The sequence below is a fragment of the Trachemys scripta genome, chromosome 4, assembly GCF_013100865.1.
Source record: "Trachemys scripta elegans isolate TJP31775 chromosome 4, CAS_Tse_1.0, whole genome shotgun sequence".
Taxonomy (NCBI): Eukaryota; Metazoa; Chordata; order Testudines; family Emydidae; genus Trachemys; species Trachemys scripta.
The window spans coordinates 120,733,358-120,749,651 of record NC_048301.1 but is presented as its reverse complement, the minus strand read 5'-3'; the positions used below and the strand labels follow the sequence as shown (position 1 = coordinate 120,749,651).

The following is a 16,294-nucleotide window of genomic DNA, read 5'->3' as shown; positions in this document are numbered from 1 at the left end:
ACCCAGGGCTCCATGTTAGTGATTGTATTAGGATGACTGGAACGGATCCCTCATTGATCTTGTATGGGCCTAACTCCATTGAGTTCAGAGGGGATACTCCTGGTTATATCAAAGAAGATCTGAGTCAGAGCCTGTCTCTCTACGCAGGGTTGTGAGGGGGATGGGGTCTGTACAATGCTATTTCCCATACTGCCAGTTGATTCAGTGGCAGCAGCTATCACATTCCTACACTCTCCCGCTGTCCTTCTACTTCACACAGAGTTCTTCTGTCTTGCTTTTTAGTGGGAATCTATTTCTGAGCTTGAGGCGTCCTCGCCCTCATACTTCTTTGTGTTCGGTGCAGGGACATCTCTCTGTCTCCATTTCCATCACTTAGTCATAGGAAGGCACATCCTGTTCAGAGGAAAGGACCAGGTAACGAGTTTGTTTTCAGGCAGTTTTTAGACTCATAGACTTTAAGGCCAGAAAGGACCATTGTGATCATCTACTCTGACTGCCTGCATATCGCAGGCCACAGAACCTCCCCCCCACCCACTCCTCCATCCTGTAATGAAAGATTTGGTGTCTGTGTGCATGTGAGTTTGAAGAAGACATTTAAAACCTATTTCAGTTTTGGCTTTTTAAAAATCTCTCTTATTCATATTTTCCAGCTAGAGGCAGCAGTGTATGTCAGGCATCAGCAATCCCTGAAAGAGCAGGGATGGGTTCTGGGATGAGATCTCTTGAATGGGAGATGTATGAAGGTGGCTTTTCTTGATTGGCACAGCCCCTTGCAGCCACTAGACCAGGCAGCCCAATCTGGGAGCTAACAGGTTTATTTAGCGAGTGCAGTGAGAGGCACTTCCTATAACACGCCTTAAAAGGGACGCTTCGATGAGAGGTAGCAGTTTAGCTATGAGTCATGTGAGTAAAATGCTAAAAGCCTTTGCCACTGAAGCAAGAGCAAATCCAAATGCAATTCGGACTCTTCAAAGTGGTCAGAGCCCCAGGCCCCAAAGAACCTCATCTGATTTAGCTAGAAGCAACATGAAGGGAAATAGGAAAGACTCTAGCCAAGATATTCAATAACTGATGAAGGAGGAGGCAGAAGGTAACATACAGAGCAAAGTCCAGGAAATTTGCATCACTATTTACACAGCACTCATCACCATGGGAGCTGAGTGCCCCCTCAGAAAATGGCAGACGTGACATTAGGCAACATGATGAAAGATGTTCTTGAGGCATGTCAGATAATATGATTTACCCTCCTCATCCTATGCATGGAGATGAACTCTGATTCAGACCCATGTACATCCCCACCTTAAACCCAGTCAAAAACCTCTTGCAACATGCATTTACAATGGCATGAATTATGCTAAGACTCTAGGTAAATACTAAGCTGCATGGTGCTAAGATGCTGGTAAATTCAGAATCTTTGAACCGCAAGCACATTCAGGAAATCCAACTTCTCTGGTGTAACAGCTGGTGCAGCTGCTCCTCCATTAACATTTCAGTCATTACCACAAAAATAACTTGGTTACTAGCTTTTAGCAGGATTTATATTGCACCAGTTCTTGATATTGATACACCTCTACCCCGATATAACGCGAATTCGGATATAATGCGGTAAAGCAGAGCTCCAGGGGACGGGGCTGCTTTACCTCGTTATATCCGAATTCATGTTACTGCAAGCGGTTCCTCTGCGCCCCCCCCCCCCCCCCCCCTTCCTGTGGCTCAACCCCACAGCCCCCACCCCGCCCCAGCTCACCTCCATTCCGCCTCCTCCCACATGCGCACTGCAGCTCAGCTTCTCCCCCCTCTCTCCCAGGCTTGCCGTGCCAATCAGCTGTTTTGCACGGCAAGCCAGGTAGGGAGGAGAAGCAGAGCTGAGTGGCGCGCTCGTGGGAGGAGGCAGTGGAGCGGAGGTGAGCTGGGGCGGGGAGTGGTTCCTCTGCGCCCCCCCCACTTGCTGTGGCCCCCCTGCCCAAGCTTACCTCTGCCTCTGCCTCCTCCCACAAGCGCACCGCTCCGCTTCTCCTCCCTTCCAGGCTTGCTGCGCAAAACAGCTGATTGGCGTGGCAAGCCTTGGAAGGAGGGGGGGAAGCAGAGCTGCGGCGCACTCGTGGGAGGAGACGGAATGGAGGTGAGCTGGGGCAGGGGGGGCTGGGGAGGGCCGCAGCAAGTAATGGGGGTGCGCAGAGGAACCACTCCCCACTCCAGCTCATCTCCACCTCCTCCCCTGAGCACGCCGTCACCGCTCCACTTCCTCCCCCCCCTTCCAGGCTTGCCAGGCCAAACAGCTGATTGGCATGGCAAGCTGGGAGGTGGGAAGCTGGGGCGGGGAGCGGTAAAAGCGGTTCCTCTCTCTACCCGGATGTAATGCGATCTCACCTATAACAAGGTGAGATTTTTTGGCTCCCGAGGACCGCATTATATCGGGGTAGAGGTGTATTACAGAGGGAGAGAGACAGAAAAGCCATTGGGATTTTGGACCCTCAGTGTGGCACTTTAATGACAGCAGTGGCATGGCAGTGAGATCGTCCCTTGCTACTGGACAAGCAGGCGGGAACTCTGCCATGGTTTGAGTAAACTGCAGTTCTGAGGCTGTCAGTATTGTAATAAGATTATGATGATATCTTATGGGACTGGATGAAAGTTTTTGTTAACCTATAACTATTTTCTGTAGAATTTTTGAAGAAATATTTTCTATTTCTCAGCTAGCTCTGCTATTTTGCCTAGCATCCCTGTGTGCTGAATATATTGTGCACAAATGCAGAGAGAGCCCCAAAGAACTTGTCCTCCAAAAGAGAGATGCCACGATGCACTGGGGAATGCAGAGGTTTTAATTATTTCCCTCTCAATTATTCCTACACCCTTCTGTGGGGTCTCTGTGCAGATTTGAATGCTGCAGGGCCTAGTGCGTATTCAATGCTGGCAGCTATATGAATGATAAAGATTCGGGTCAATTTTAAAAAATAAAATGTTTAACATTAGAAAATAGTAAAAGTATGAAAACGCAGTGTATAGTTGACTCTGAAAGCAGGGCTGACTGTGCCCTCTAGTGGGACAACCGACCTTAGCATCCCCATCCCCCACATGCTAGTGGGATGGAAAGTGCTGCAGGCTCATTTTAGCATTTGATATGCATTAAGTATGTCTGAGTTCCCAGCCCCCATGCAAAGATGGCAAAGGCTGGAGTAGTAGGGTGCTGTGCTGGACAGCAGGCCTGTTTGTGGTCAGTGTTGTACCTGAAGACAAGGCATCATAGAGTCCATTGAGTAATGCGCACCCTCCTTGCGCTCTGATTGAAAGCCTGCAGCCAGGCTGAATTATTATCCATTCATCATTAAACAATTTACAAATATAAATAAGATGTGATCTCTGCCTGGAAGAGGCAGCCCCCACCTGTCTCCTCTCCCCCAGATAAAGTCTAGAACACAAAACCATGCAAGTGACCTCATGTCACTTAGAAGTGCACAGAGATGCTGGAGATGGCAAAAGCTGAATAGCTCTCAGAGTGGGTCAGAAATGATCACTACAATATTTTCTATAGTACTGTACTTTGGCCAGTCTAGTTTTAAATGTATGAAGGTTCCAAGCCTGTGTCCCTCAGTGCTAGGGGCCTTTCTGTGGTCTCCCCTCTCTTCTCCTCTCCCACCTGATCAGGCTCACCCCAGCCTGCTCCTGAGACACCTTGCAGTATCCACTAATACATTATATTTTATGATTGTCACTGTTTCTGACCAGTCTTCATGCCATACAAATTCTGTACAGGCAAATCTCCTTTGGCCAGATGGCCCCAAGCTCTTCTGGGAACAAGTCCAAGAGAGAGGTTAGCCAGAGTTTCTGAACAGTACCCACCACTCCCAAGTTATCTCTGAAGCACTTAGCTGTGAACAGCCAGCCAGACTATGGAGGCAGTTCACAGTGTTCCCACCAGCTACTGCAGGGTCACTCAGACCATGTCTGATGAAATCGAGGGCAATATGAAATCTGGCTGGAGGCAACAGGCCCTGCAGGAGGTGCTGCCTGCAGTTCATATGAGAATCTTGGACTGTGAGTTTTAGGCTGCTTGCCCCTTTCATACATCTGACCATGGTTTGTCTCTCTTTCTTTGACACTGCCTAGTATACATTAGAAAATAGTAAAAGTATGAAAACGCACAGTGTATAGTTGACTCTGAAAGCAGGGCTATCCGGGGGGAGGGATAGCTCAGTGGTTTGAGCATTGGCCTGCTAAACCCAGGGTTGTGAGTTCAATCCTTGAGGGGGCCACTTGGGGATCTGGGGCAAAATCAGTACTTGGTCCTGCTAGTGAAGGCAGGGGGCTGGACTCAATGACCTTTCAAGGTCCCTTCCAGTTCTAGGAGATGGGATATCTCCATTATTAAATAACACATGCTGCTTGTGCTGGCAGCTTCTGTGGAAGAAAGTCCCTGGCCTTTTGCTGATAACATGAGCCCCTCTCAGCTCTTGGTGTCTGACATTTTGGCATCTGTATCAGTATGCTATAAGGGCATGTGTTGTGCTTCGTATGATAGTTAATGGATCTGGAGTGTGCCTAAGTGTCCCTGCTACTTATTCCACAGGAAAGAAGCCACGCTCCAAATAGAGAAGCATCTCATGTATCCAGTGACCTACTGAGAGATGCCCCATCTCTGTGAAAGTAGAGCTCACCATTGGGATTCACAGTGGCTGACCCTTAGCAGCTCCTTAGGGAATGTTGACTTTTTATTGCCAATCTTTTGTCCCCAGGAGTTGTAATGTGATGGTCTCATTCCATTTCTCCTGAGGCATCAGTTTTCCAATAGGCCCCACACCTCGTTTCCAGTAGCCAGCAGTATCCTCCAAAGCTGAAATACTGCTGCCATGGACAGCACCATGCAATAGAGCCTGTGCCTTCCCTTCTGGAGGAGACAGAGTGTCGTTAGCACGGTGCCCAGCCATCCCAGCAGCATGGTTCCGTGGGGCTTCCCAAACTCACCCCCTGCACAGCAATCCAGTGTGTTTCCCAACCACCCACTCGGCCAGCTGGCAAAACCAAGCCCATAAGCTTTAGAAAAGCTATGGAGGTTTCTATGAGATGGGTCCCATTAGAGGCCAGGACAGGTGCTTCAGTGTCACAGGAATTCCGTGTGGCAAAGGCTTTCTCCTCCACAGAGAACGTACACTCCAGGGAGACGTGATCCTGAGCAGTGCTGACTTTAGAGGATTGTATTTCCTGCACCTTGTTCTGTGGTGACTAGCTATAAGACAATTCTATATGATGTGATGTATAAAACACGGTCCCTATTGGTGGGCAGTAGAATTCTTGCTGGACTTCGCAGGTTTCCATACAGGAGACCTGACAGATGGAACTCTTTTCATGCTGGCCTTTGTGGAGCTTCCTTAGGAGATCTAAGGAGGTGACTGGTTCCCTTTGGGGGACACAGCAGCCCTGCTGAGGAGCTGTAGAGATAGAGGGGACTGTCCCCTGGGGCACAAACACAGGACTGAGAATGGATGACAGGCTTCTTCCTGCCAAGAAAAGTGATGTAATGCCTGAAAGGCTGTTCTGGTTGAACTCTTCTGAGACTGACTGGTTCTGGTTTCCCCACAGGGCTGTATGTGCTCGTGGGAGCAGGGGCGTTGATGATGACAGTTGGATTTTTTGGGTGCTGTGGAGCAGTGCGGGAATCTCAGTGCCTGCTTGGAGCGGTAAGTAACAGGCTTGATGGACCATCTCTCTGCTGGAGGTTATTCTGATAGAAATCTCCTTCAGAGGTGTACCATTTCATCACTGGTGGGAACAGCTCGTGGGTCAGAGATCAGTAACTTGATTTTACTCCTTAGAATAAGCAGCTACTTTATTAACCCAACATCTCCAGCAGGTCCCATTCAAGAGCTTCCATGTGTGAAATTATCCCCTTGCTAGCTTGATTCAGTTGCTGCCTCCTGGGACTGCCTCCTCTGTCACTTCCACCATCTGGAGCCACCTCCTGGGGTCTATTTCTATCTCATCTGCCCTTTATCTCATTGAAAATCTAATCTGAAAAGACCACTCCTTCCCCCTTGCCTCTGCCTGCTAACACCTTCCTCCCTCTGCTGTTGTGTGTTATTGAGCCTTGTGGAATGATTTGGGATGCATAAAGGGCCTTATGTAAAATAAACTAGTACCAATTCTGTTTCTCCTCTGCAGTTTTTTGCCTGTTTGCTGGTGATATTTGCTGCTGAAGTCACTGCTGGAGTGTTTGCATTTATAGGCAAAAAAGTGGTGAGTAGCAAGGTGATTCTGATGTTATGGACTGGGTTTGGATTCCTGCTGCTGACTGATCTGAAGAGCTCAGGTAAAGACCACATTTTAGGGAAGGATTCCACAGAAACAGGAGGACTCTGGGACCCTCTAGACACAGAGAGCTCATGTTGTCATGAGCCTGAGAAGCTGTGCTTCAGAATGGGACATAGTCTCTGCTCCCACATATGAACAGAAAATCCAAATGTATAAATAATCCCTGTATGTGAGAGTAACATCGACTTCAGAATGCCTGGAGAGCTGTAGGGGAGTGGGTGACACTCTGGGGAGTTGTACATAATCAAAACAATGAACATCTCTTGTTAGTGAACGTCTCCTGGGTTCTGAGTGCCTGGCAGACATATAGTAAACAAGTGCTGTAGGGTTCTGCCCAAGTTTTCATTAGTCCCCAAAAGCCTGCTCTCCCAGAGCATCTCTATTACTATTTCAATCCACCAGATCACTAGGGATAAAATAATGTAGAGGAGCCGCTCATGACTCTAGGGGCTGGAGAGGGAAGCCAGGGATCTATATTGGATTTGGAGTAGGATCTGTTAGGCTCCCAGTTGTCTCCAATTCAGTATCTCACTGGACTTGTCTGATTTCTGCAGGCAGTACAGGAGGTCCAGACCATCTATAAAGAAGCTTATGATGACTATGTGATGGACATGGGGAAGAGCAACAAAACTCTCATTCAGTTCCACACAGTTGTGAGTAACCCATGTGAGCTTAAACAGTGCTCACCGTGGTGGCGTCCTTCAAAATCGAATGCCAGGGTTTGCAGAAGGGTGACTGCTTCCCACTGTCTGCGCCCTAAGGGAGTAGAATTGAGGGGTTTGTTTAAAGGTGACCTGGTGGCTCAAGTGTATGCTGCTTGCTTTAGGTGTCAGAAGTCCTGGGCTCAAATCGCAGGTAAGTACTAACCCTGGAAGTGAAAACTGCTAGACCTTCAATTTCTGAGTGAAATTCTGTGGGCTGCTTTATACAGGAGGTCAGACTAGATGACCATAATGATCCCTTGTGGCTTTAAAATCTATAAATATGCAAATATAAATATGAAAAAATCAGAATGGGCAGGAAATTTCTGAATCAAACTGCATTTAAAGGGCTGCATCAGCCCCAAAGGGCTCTCTTCAGCACCAGCTATCAAAGGGATTTTCTACATAGGGAGTTAATTAGGATTAACTGTTGCTAACTGTCATGCGTGGACAAGCCTTAAGGCCAAACTGGCCCCATGCCTCATTCATATACTTGAGGAAAAAATACTCTGTCGTGACAATACTGTGGCCTCCTGCCCCCCAAAGCAAGGAATGTTCCCCGTCGGTTTCTGAAGCTGTGTTTGGGCCAAGTTCTCCCTAGAGAAACTAATGGTGAATTAATAATGTCATCACCAGGGATCTGGACAATGACATTTGTTACCATAGAAATGAAGAGGCCACAACCAGGTGTGCAGTGCCAATGATTTCTCTTGTACTTCAGTTTATCAGTGTGTTTCCTCCAGCACAACATTACACATGCCCTTCCCCATCCATCCTGTTCCTTATAGCCATAGTGCTGAGTAACTCCAGTAACACACAACAGGGCACAGGCTTAAGAATAATCTGAGGGCAGTAGACTCCATTCGCCTGAGTCCTGGGCAAATCTGGTCCCCAGTGCACTCGAGGTGTCATTTGCCCAACTAGAAAACAATCCGCAAAAGAATCTACAACAACCAGCTTTGGCTTCTCCAGCAGAGTCCACTCCAACTCAACAAAGAGGCTTTTTCCCACGCGATGCATCATCACCTCTCTCTGTCAGACACCTGGGACAGTTAGCCCTCATGTCCCTTGCTCAAGAACTGGATGAGTTTGTGAGTGTCCCTGAAACTTAGCTGAACAGTAGCTGTACAGACACTAACTAATTACTCCCTTGTGAGAGCTCTTAAACACGTCATGGTGGGGACTGAGTTCACCTCTGTCTGTATAGTGCCTAGCACAACGTCCTGCCCAGGGCCCCCACACCCTACTGTGATGTAAACAGTATTAAAGGTAGGTCCTGTCATCATTCCCATTGGACAGCCAGGGAACCTGAAGCACAGAATGAGAGACTTGTCCCAGGCCACACAGCAAGTCAGCAACCAAGCCAAGATCAGAACTTAGAGACCTACTTGTGTCCAAGTCTGTGTTCATTTCGTCAAGCCATGCTGCCTCCCATAGAGATCAAACCCTTTCTTTTGTCATTGTTATATCATTCCAGCATTCTTCATAACTAACATTTCACAACCTCTGAACCTCTTGTCCTTCTCCCATGCCTGTTAATTATGACTCAAAGAAGAATTCCAAGCATTTTCTCAGAGATGTGTCAACGGGAAAAACAAATCCACTGAAACATTCTGCTGATTTATCACTGGCCACAAACCCAACAGCATATTCTGTCTGTAATAAAAATTCTAGCGTATTCTGCTGCAGCTTCAGCATGGTGCCCACATTTCTACACATGCCGCTTGAACTATTTGTGTTTTCCTGGATAAAGGGATTTAGAAACTGCTAGGCCCTCCATGGCAGAGATTTGTATTGCCTTGAATAGTCTGGTCTGTTTGTCAGACTATCTGAACTGGGCCATAAAGTCCCTTCCGGGAGCCTTTTTTTATGTACGTGTTTCTGGATGTTGGTATTTACTTGTCCATTGAGAATTGAGACATTTGAAATTAAAGGAATTTTGAGAATTTGGGCCACATTCAATGTACATGAAAATCTATTCAAGGGAGTGGAGTTACCAAAGAGGGATAAATTTGTGCCCCTGTCTCTAGTCTTTCCTTTTAGTTACTGGCCCACTTGCTGCCATTGAATGCAGAGTCTCAGTAGGAAACTAGCCTGTAGTTTCTCCCTTTTTTGACTCTCTCTCTCTCTCTCTCTCTCTCAACTGCGTAGCTTCAGTGCTGTGGTAAAGAAAGTGAGATTGAGGTGAAGCCCACCTGTCCAGAGGGCATCCAGATGCCCAAGGTAAGTGTCTTCTGTGCTGATTGTTTTAATTACCTCTCACCACAGATCTGTCAGTTTGAAACAGAAGTTTCTCTGACACACAAGGAGCAAAAATAGCACTAATGATGACACTGGGACTGACTGAGGTTTATAGCCCAGAGGACCTAGCTGGGGAAAGACAATGTCCACAGTCAGATCAGCCAGCTTCAGATGATTTAAATATCCTTTGTCCATATCAGAGTTATTTAAGAAGAAATTGAAGAAATGTACAAGTAGAATCATATTTCAGGAAAGTCAGAGCTGCTATCTGCCTTGAATAGGCTCCAGCACCCTCTCAGCCATGGGAAGCTCTGTGCAGCTGAACAGCATGGAGGCAGAGGAGAGTGAGGGGTCAGAAATGTGAACACCTCCTGCTCTTGTTGTCTGCAGCCTCCCTACCACCTCCCCAGGTAGCTGTGGCAGTAATGTCACAGAGTCTGAAGGGCAGGGGCACTTAGATGTTGGTGTCTAGGAGTCTGAATGAAAGGCCTGATGAAGGTTGAATTATGGCGTGTGCCTGTCTTCACCATGCTCAGAGGACCCTGGCTAGGAATGTGGCCAATTAAAATGAGGGAAACACTCTCATTTCTTCTAATTTTGTGTGGCACCTGCCTGCAGTTGAATCATTATCCCAAAAGGCCATATTCCCCTGATTTAGTGTATCCAGACACATAGTTGGCTTTAACTTAGGGGAAGCTATTAATGAAAAACCCACATGTGAATGCCGTTGAGATGGCACCTGGGTATACAAAGGAGTATGGTGAGGACAACAAAGGAGATGATTCCTGGCAGTGTAAAGCCTATTGATGGCTCAGATGAGGGGAGAGTAAGCTACCTAGTAGCAAGAAATGTCCAGGAGGGCACAAGGCATAGAGAGGCAGGTTAGCAGACAGGTCACTGTGTTAGCCTTTCTCCATGTACATGAAGGCAGAGGTTCAGGGAAATTATCTAGAAATATTTATCTAGGAGCTAAGTGGAACTTTCATTCTGTTTTTAATAGAACTGCCTGGATGAAATCCAGAATTTAATTAACTCTAATCTGCAGTTAGTTGGAATCGTTGGAATTGGAATTGCTGGCATCACAGTGAGTAAATACATAATATCATTGTCTTTTCTGTCTATATGAAATCCCTGCACCCTCCCCAGAGTCCATATTTCCTGGGACATGCTCTGCAGTAGCTGCTGGGGAGATTTCCATATGATACCAACTTTCCCTGACACTTTTGATGAGTCTTTTCTCTGAGAGTCACTCTACTCTCCACATACATTTTGGAGAGTCCCAGTTTTACCAGTTTATTTTTCATCCCCATAGAGTGAATACAGACTACCTAGGAGAAATTCCACTTTGTTACTGTTGTAAATAAATATAAATTAATAACTTCAGCCAAAAAGGCTGAGTGTACTGAAAAGCAACCAGCTATCCTAAGATTTCACCCATTCCAACCCATTGTCGGCACTGGTGGTGTTTGTCCCTAAACATTTGGATCCAAGCTGTACACTCATAATGGATCTGAACATGAAGGAAGATGTGTGGTTTAACCAGTTGCTTGTAAGGAACTGATTTTCCCAGGTCACGCACACTAGCAATCTGGTGAAGGAAAACCTGTGATATTGTGATAGATGTTCATGGCTTACCTGGAAGCTAGAAATCAGCACATCCTCATTCCTATGCCCATTGCTTTAACAGAACTGAGTTTAAACTAGGCAAGTGGCTTCAGGATATATCCCTCTTCTAACTGTTAGGTATCCAGATTAAACAACACCATGTTGTCAGTGACTGATTCATCTAATCGTATCCCCAAAGCTTCTCACTTCACTTGTTTTAAACTCCATCTTCTCTTGCAAAGTCTGCTTTGCCATTTCCAAAAATCTGCGAGTTCATAATTGAGCTGTGTGGCCACTAGATGTCACACTAGTGCATGAATCCAGCAGGAAGACCCATCAAACTGACAGGCTTGGAGATTAAAGCATTTTCCAGCCTGCATCTGCTGCGATCTGCTCCAGATTCAGCAGCCAATGACCGCCTGAAGACATAGAATGAAACCAGATTTCTGAGGAATTACACTCCCACCTGCTCTCTGGAGGAGGAAGTTAATGGAGTTACCTGGACTTTCCAAAGCTCACTGAGTTCAGATGTGGAGGGAGGGTTCATATATTTCAAACCAAAGAGCATAGTAATATCGTCACTACACCTGACCTGTGGGGATGGAGAGAGGCAGGGGGGTTTAAACATTCTCAGAAATATGGGGTGGTCATAACATCCAGTTAGCCACAGGCAACCTGAAATGTGACTTTTCTAAAATATAATGGCATACATGGAAAATATGGCAAAGCAATCCAGATGGGACAGGGTCTCAATAACCAGGCTGTTCAGTGCCTAAGAGTGTGTGTACACTGCATACAGGGATCTAATCTTCATAACTTCCCATTGAGATGGGCACAGATACGGTAAGAGAGGATGTCAGATGCCACGCACTTGGGGTCCTGCATTAACTTGACAACTCTCAGGTATCTGGGCTGGAAGGAGAAGCAAGTGCTAGTCCGTTCCTCCCATGTGGTAAGACTGGCCAGCTGTTGCCCTTTGTTCCTGGGGGAGGGATTCAATGGTATCGCTTGCCTGTTTCTCATGACCATGGATGAAGTCTTTGCTTATTGCCTGTAAACTCTGTTCTGGAGGTAAAAACTGTGACTAGGAGGAATTACTAGAGACTCTAGCACCCTCCATTGGATTCCATTTTAACCTTCCCCTGCAGTTTCCTGTGCTTTAAGACTATGGATTCTACTTGCATGCAATTTATAAACTTGCCTCATGTACAGTAATTATTAAGAGTTTAGGTTTCTCTCTAAACCCACAGTATCCTGCAGCAATCCCATACGTTAGCCTGTCTTTACACCCAGAGCTCAGCTCTGCTCTTATTCAGAAGTACACATGATACTCCATGAACAGAGACCTCCTATAACCACGTTTCTGTGCTAGACTGAAATTCAAGTCCTCTGTTGCAGTGCTGGATTTGATACCAGTGATAGTGCTGATCTTGTGTCAGTGCAGACGACGTATCATTAATAGTATTAATGATCTCCCCAGTGATATTTGGGAAGGGGATTATGCTTACAGAGCATTTAAAACATCTATGACACTGCTATGGTCGTATCATCTTAGCTCTGAGTAATGGTGATGTCTCTTGCATGTTAACTGTCTTCTTTCCTGAGACTTGTAGAGAGGAACAGTCATCTGTGCCCACTACCCCTCTGTGAAGATCATTAGATTGTTCTGAAATGACAGTTTTATAACTATGCTACTTTTGTAAGAGGGGCATCTCATGGAAATCTCTAAATCACATTCCTTCTCTTTTAGATCTTTGGCATGATATTCAGCATGGTTCTCTGCTGTGCTATCCGCAATACAAGAGACATGCTCTAAAACTCACTGCACAATTTCTATGCTCCGGGACTTCCAGACTAAACTTTACAAGATGCATTCTCTGAGTTTAATAATTGTAATATATTTTTGATTAGTGTTTTAACCAACTGGGAGGAAAAGGCCCCATTTGGTGAGTGTGACTTGCATTAATTGTGTTCAAACTTTTAAGTCAGAAAACTGAAATGAGTAAAATGAGGGTTTAAAATGTACTTTCTTAAAATGAAAAGGCAAAGCTGGTACCTAAAATTAAATTGTTTTTAAATATTTTTGCATATATACGGCTGAGTGCCTGTGTATTTATATACATTGGGTAAGCACCTGCCTGTCTCCACATACGGATCTGCAAGAGTGCACAAGTACAGATATCTGTGTATCTATAGTATATTGTGTGGGTGAATGCATGCATATGACATATGTTGTGTGGGCACATGTTTGCATGCACATTCCTGCACTTTCCCCACTCTGTGAGAGTGTGCATACAGCCCTGGCATATATCCAGGTTGAAACCCTTTCATAGTGAACCCTGTTGGCTAATAATCAGTGTAGGAGCAACTGCCATTTTTAAAATAAAACCTTTAATGTAGTTTTATCCAATCTCCCCAAAACTAAAAGGAAATACAATTAATAAATTGGATTTATTCAAATGAGCTGATATCTAAGGGCCTGTTCCTGGAAGTATGTACTCCATGTGAGTAGTCCTGTTGACTTCAGTGTCACATGCAGGAGTGTTGGTAGGATTGGGCCCTACATCTGAACAAAGAAGGCTTCTTGGGGAGTCCTAGAACCAGGCAAAAATTGGAGGGTTAAGAGAGAGATGGGAGGCTGATGGGTAATGCAGAGTCAGTTATACCAGGATAAATTGTGCCTTGGCTTCCCAACCCAGTCTGTGTGACAAAATCACAGTTATGAGTTTGAAAGGTCTCTAAAATCCGATTAATTTTTAAAGCAGAGATTTCAAAAGAAAGGGCGGAAGAGAGCTGAAGCTGACAGTCCCACGCTGGGAGCAGCTAGCATGGACGTATACCTGTACAAAGGCCGATTGACCCCAGAACTCCACACAGCACAGAGGCTCGTGCAGGATTGGAGCCTTTATCCAGAAAAGCAGCAAAGTTGTGGGAGATCTTGTGGCCAAAGGCTTTGGCGAGCTGTGCTGTAGGAGACACATAAATCATGAAGACTGTTAGGGAGAAACAAAAGTGGCACTTTAATACCTTAATTTCTGCCTCTGCTCTGAACTACTGCGACTATCACCACTTCAGCAGGGCTTTTACCTCAAATCTCTCGCCCTCTCCTTTGGGTATAAGGGGAGGAAGTAAAGGCAGGACATTTTTACAGTCATAAAGAGTCATTTTCTTATTCGCAATTATGCTTTGCGGGTAAGAGATGTAAGAATTACACTGTATCCTTGAAATACCTCATGGCTTGAGTTTACATAGCTTGCTTCCATATTTTTATTTTTCTTATTTATTCACAATAGAATGTTCCTTTTAAAACATTCAACAGCCTGGAAGTATTCTCTCCATAACGGGAAAATAAAGTATATGCGAGACTAAGGCTAGGCCTACACTACGGGGGATGGAGGGGTCGACCTAAGATACGCAACTTCAGCTACGCTATTCACGTAGCTGAAGTTGCGTATTTTAGGTCGACTTACCTGGCTGTGAGGAAGGCGGCGAGTCAACCGCTGCCGCGCCCCCCAATGTTTCAGAAAGGGGGCTGTGCTAGAGATGTGCATGAACTCATGTAGCAATCCTGCCTCTCTGTCTATCCTATCCAGCTTTCTAATGCAATTGTGATTTGGTTTTCCTGGGTTCCAAATTAGAGAGTAAGTATAATGGAGAAGGGCTCGTCTCAACTGATATCTGAATGAAATGATCCCTGCTCTCCAACAATATGGTGCATTCACTATAATAGAGTCTTTGTTCCATTGAAACATACTGGAAGGATATAGGACTTCAAGAAATATTTGCTATATCAGAGCATTAATTCAAGCACTGCATGAACCTAAGTGCATGTGTTCGTATGGAATACATGTACCCCCGAGTGTGCTGCCCTCACAGTCCCAAGGAACCTCAAGCTTATTTTGGTGGTGGAAATCATTCTAGTGTTATACCTTTTCTGCAATTCATTTAATAATATTTGAGTGTCAGACCTGCCTGTCCTTTACATTTGCCATTTGTGATTTCTCATGGGCAGCATTTGAATGGCCATTGATCTCCTAAGGCAGCTGTGTTCCACTAAAAGTAAAGCAGCTGGGCATGCAACACACTGCCATGCCAGGAATTTCTGGGCTTAGCCTCAGGCTCCCCAAGCCAACACGGAGACAGTGTAGCTGGCTCCAAGGAAGAGAGCTAGGTTTGCATCCTTCTGCAGTGACCTCACTGGAGGAGAGTCCTATGGAAACACCTTGTATAAAGGTAGGGACTGAGGAGGGTACTGCACGAGCCTATGGCCAGAACTTCAGGGCCTGACAAAATAGTTCACTTTTAGGAGAGAGTATGAGTCTCTAGACAAGGCATAGAGCCCTGTGGCTGTTATGTGGAGCTGGGAAATACCCTATCAAGAGAAAGCTGGCAAAAAATAGACATAGCTATACAGAAGCAGTTGTCTTAGGCTTTGCCAGTCAAATGAAAAGGTCTTTGCAGACCAGCAGGCTGTAAATAACCCATTAGACAGACATGATGGCATTATTGATCTTTTATTAACTAAGACCTAACCTTATTGGCACTGTTCCTTTGTGAAAGGCCAGTCTGTACTATCCTATCGGGTCTCATGGTCTGGATAGTACAGATAACTGTAATGCTCATTGCATCCCATGCGGGAGGGCATTTACTGTACAGGCAGATCCATCTCTCTCACGCACACTCTGGAATGAGTATTTTTTTTAAACACACACAAACACCCTTGCCATTTAAAAAAAAAAATCACTGAATCTTGTTTGGCACCAGAACAGTAATAAATAGCCAGAGTTTGCTTCCTTTTTCACTTATGGCAACATGGAGTCAGTCTGGAGATGCCCACTTCTGCTTTTGAGATGCACCAGTACAAGGACTGGTGCTTGCAGAAACCTTTCTTGCTTGTTTACTTCTAAGTGCCTTTTAGAAACAGAGAAGAGTGCCAGTAAGAAAATATATTTCAATAAATTCAGACTTGAATCATCTTGCTTTCTAATGAAATAGGGTTTTTTTTTCTATACAGTGTGTTCATATTTATATACGTAACAGTTATGTGTACTCTGGGTTCCAGTGCTATCCAGGAATATTGGATGCACTTTGTACTGAAGATCAGGAACATAATGATACCAGTTATTGGTTTAATTCTCTGGATTATGATTGTGCATCAGGCCAGGAAGCAGCATATTTAAAATGTCTATCAGTGCCTTTAACAGTGTGGCCTTCCCATCCAGCCATTTCATGCTGTTGTTTTGTAGACAGTATATTACTGTATTAGTAACAGTTTCCTCTATCCTGTATTAGCATTTGAAGGACATTTTACTCTTATCCAGTGGTTACTAGCAACAGAAGGTGAAATTACTATTCTCTCTGCCCCTTATAATAATTATTAGGATTCTTCTGTAGTGCTTTACAAGCAATAACTAATTAGACCCTTCCTTGGCATTTCTGTG

The 16,294-nt window shown here is 45.3% G+C and overlaps 1 protein-coding gene across 2 annotated transcripts in view; it reads left to right on the top strand.

The window, feature by feature from the left end:
- The window catches only part of TSPAN2 (tetraspanin 2), a 46,796-nt gene extending 30,967 nt beyond the window's left edge, over positions 1 to 15,829 (top strand). The window contains exons 3-8 of one of the 2 annotated variants that reach the window (XM_034767068.1): positions 5,578 to 5,675; positions 6,157 to 6,231; positions 6,861 to 6,959; positions 9,159 to 9,230; positions 10,249 to 10,336; positions 15,639 to 15,829. In XM_034767068.1, the coding sequence (XP_034622959.1) occupies positions 5,578 to 5,675; positions 6,157 to 6,231; positions 6,861 to 6,959; positions 9,159 to 9,230; positions 10,249 to 10,336; positions 15,639 to 15,760 (554 nt within the window). In that variant the 3' untranslated portion in view covers positions 15,761 to 15,829. Of the gene's footprint in view, positions 1 to 5,577; positions 5,676 to 6,156; positions 6,232 to 6,860; positions 6,960 to 9,158; positions 9,231 to 10,248; positions 10,337 to 12,603; positions 14,149 to 15,638 lie in introns of those variants that run through there. The other variant, XM_034767067.1, reaches the window with a different exon arrangement.
- Positions 15,830 to 16,294: the final 465 nt, after the last annotated feature.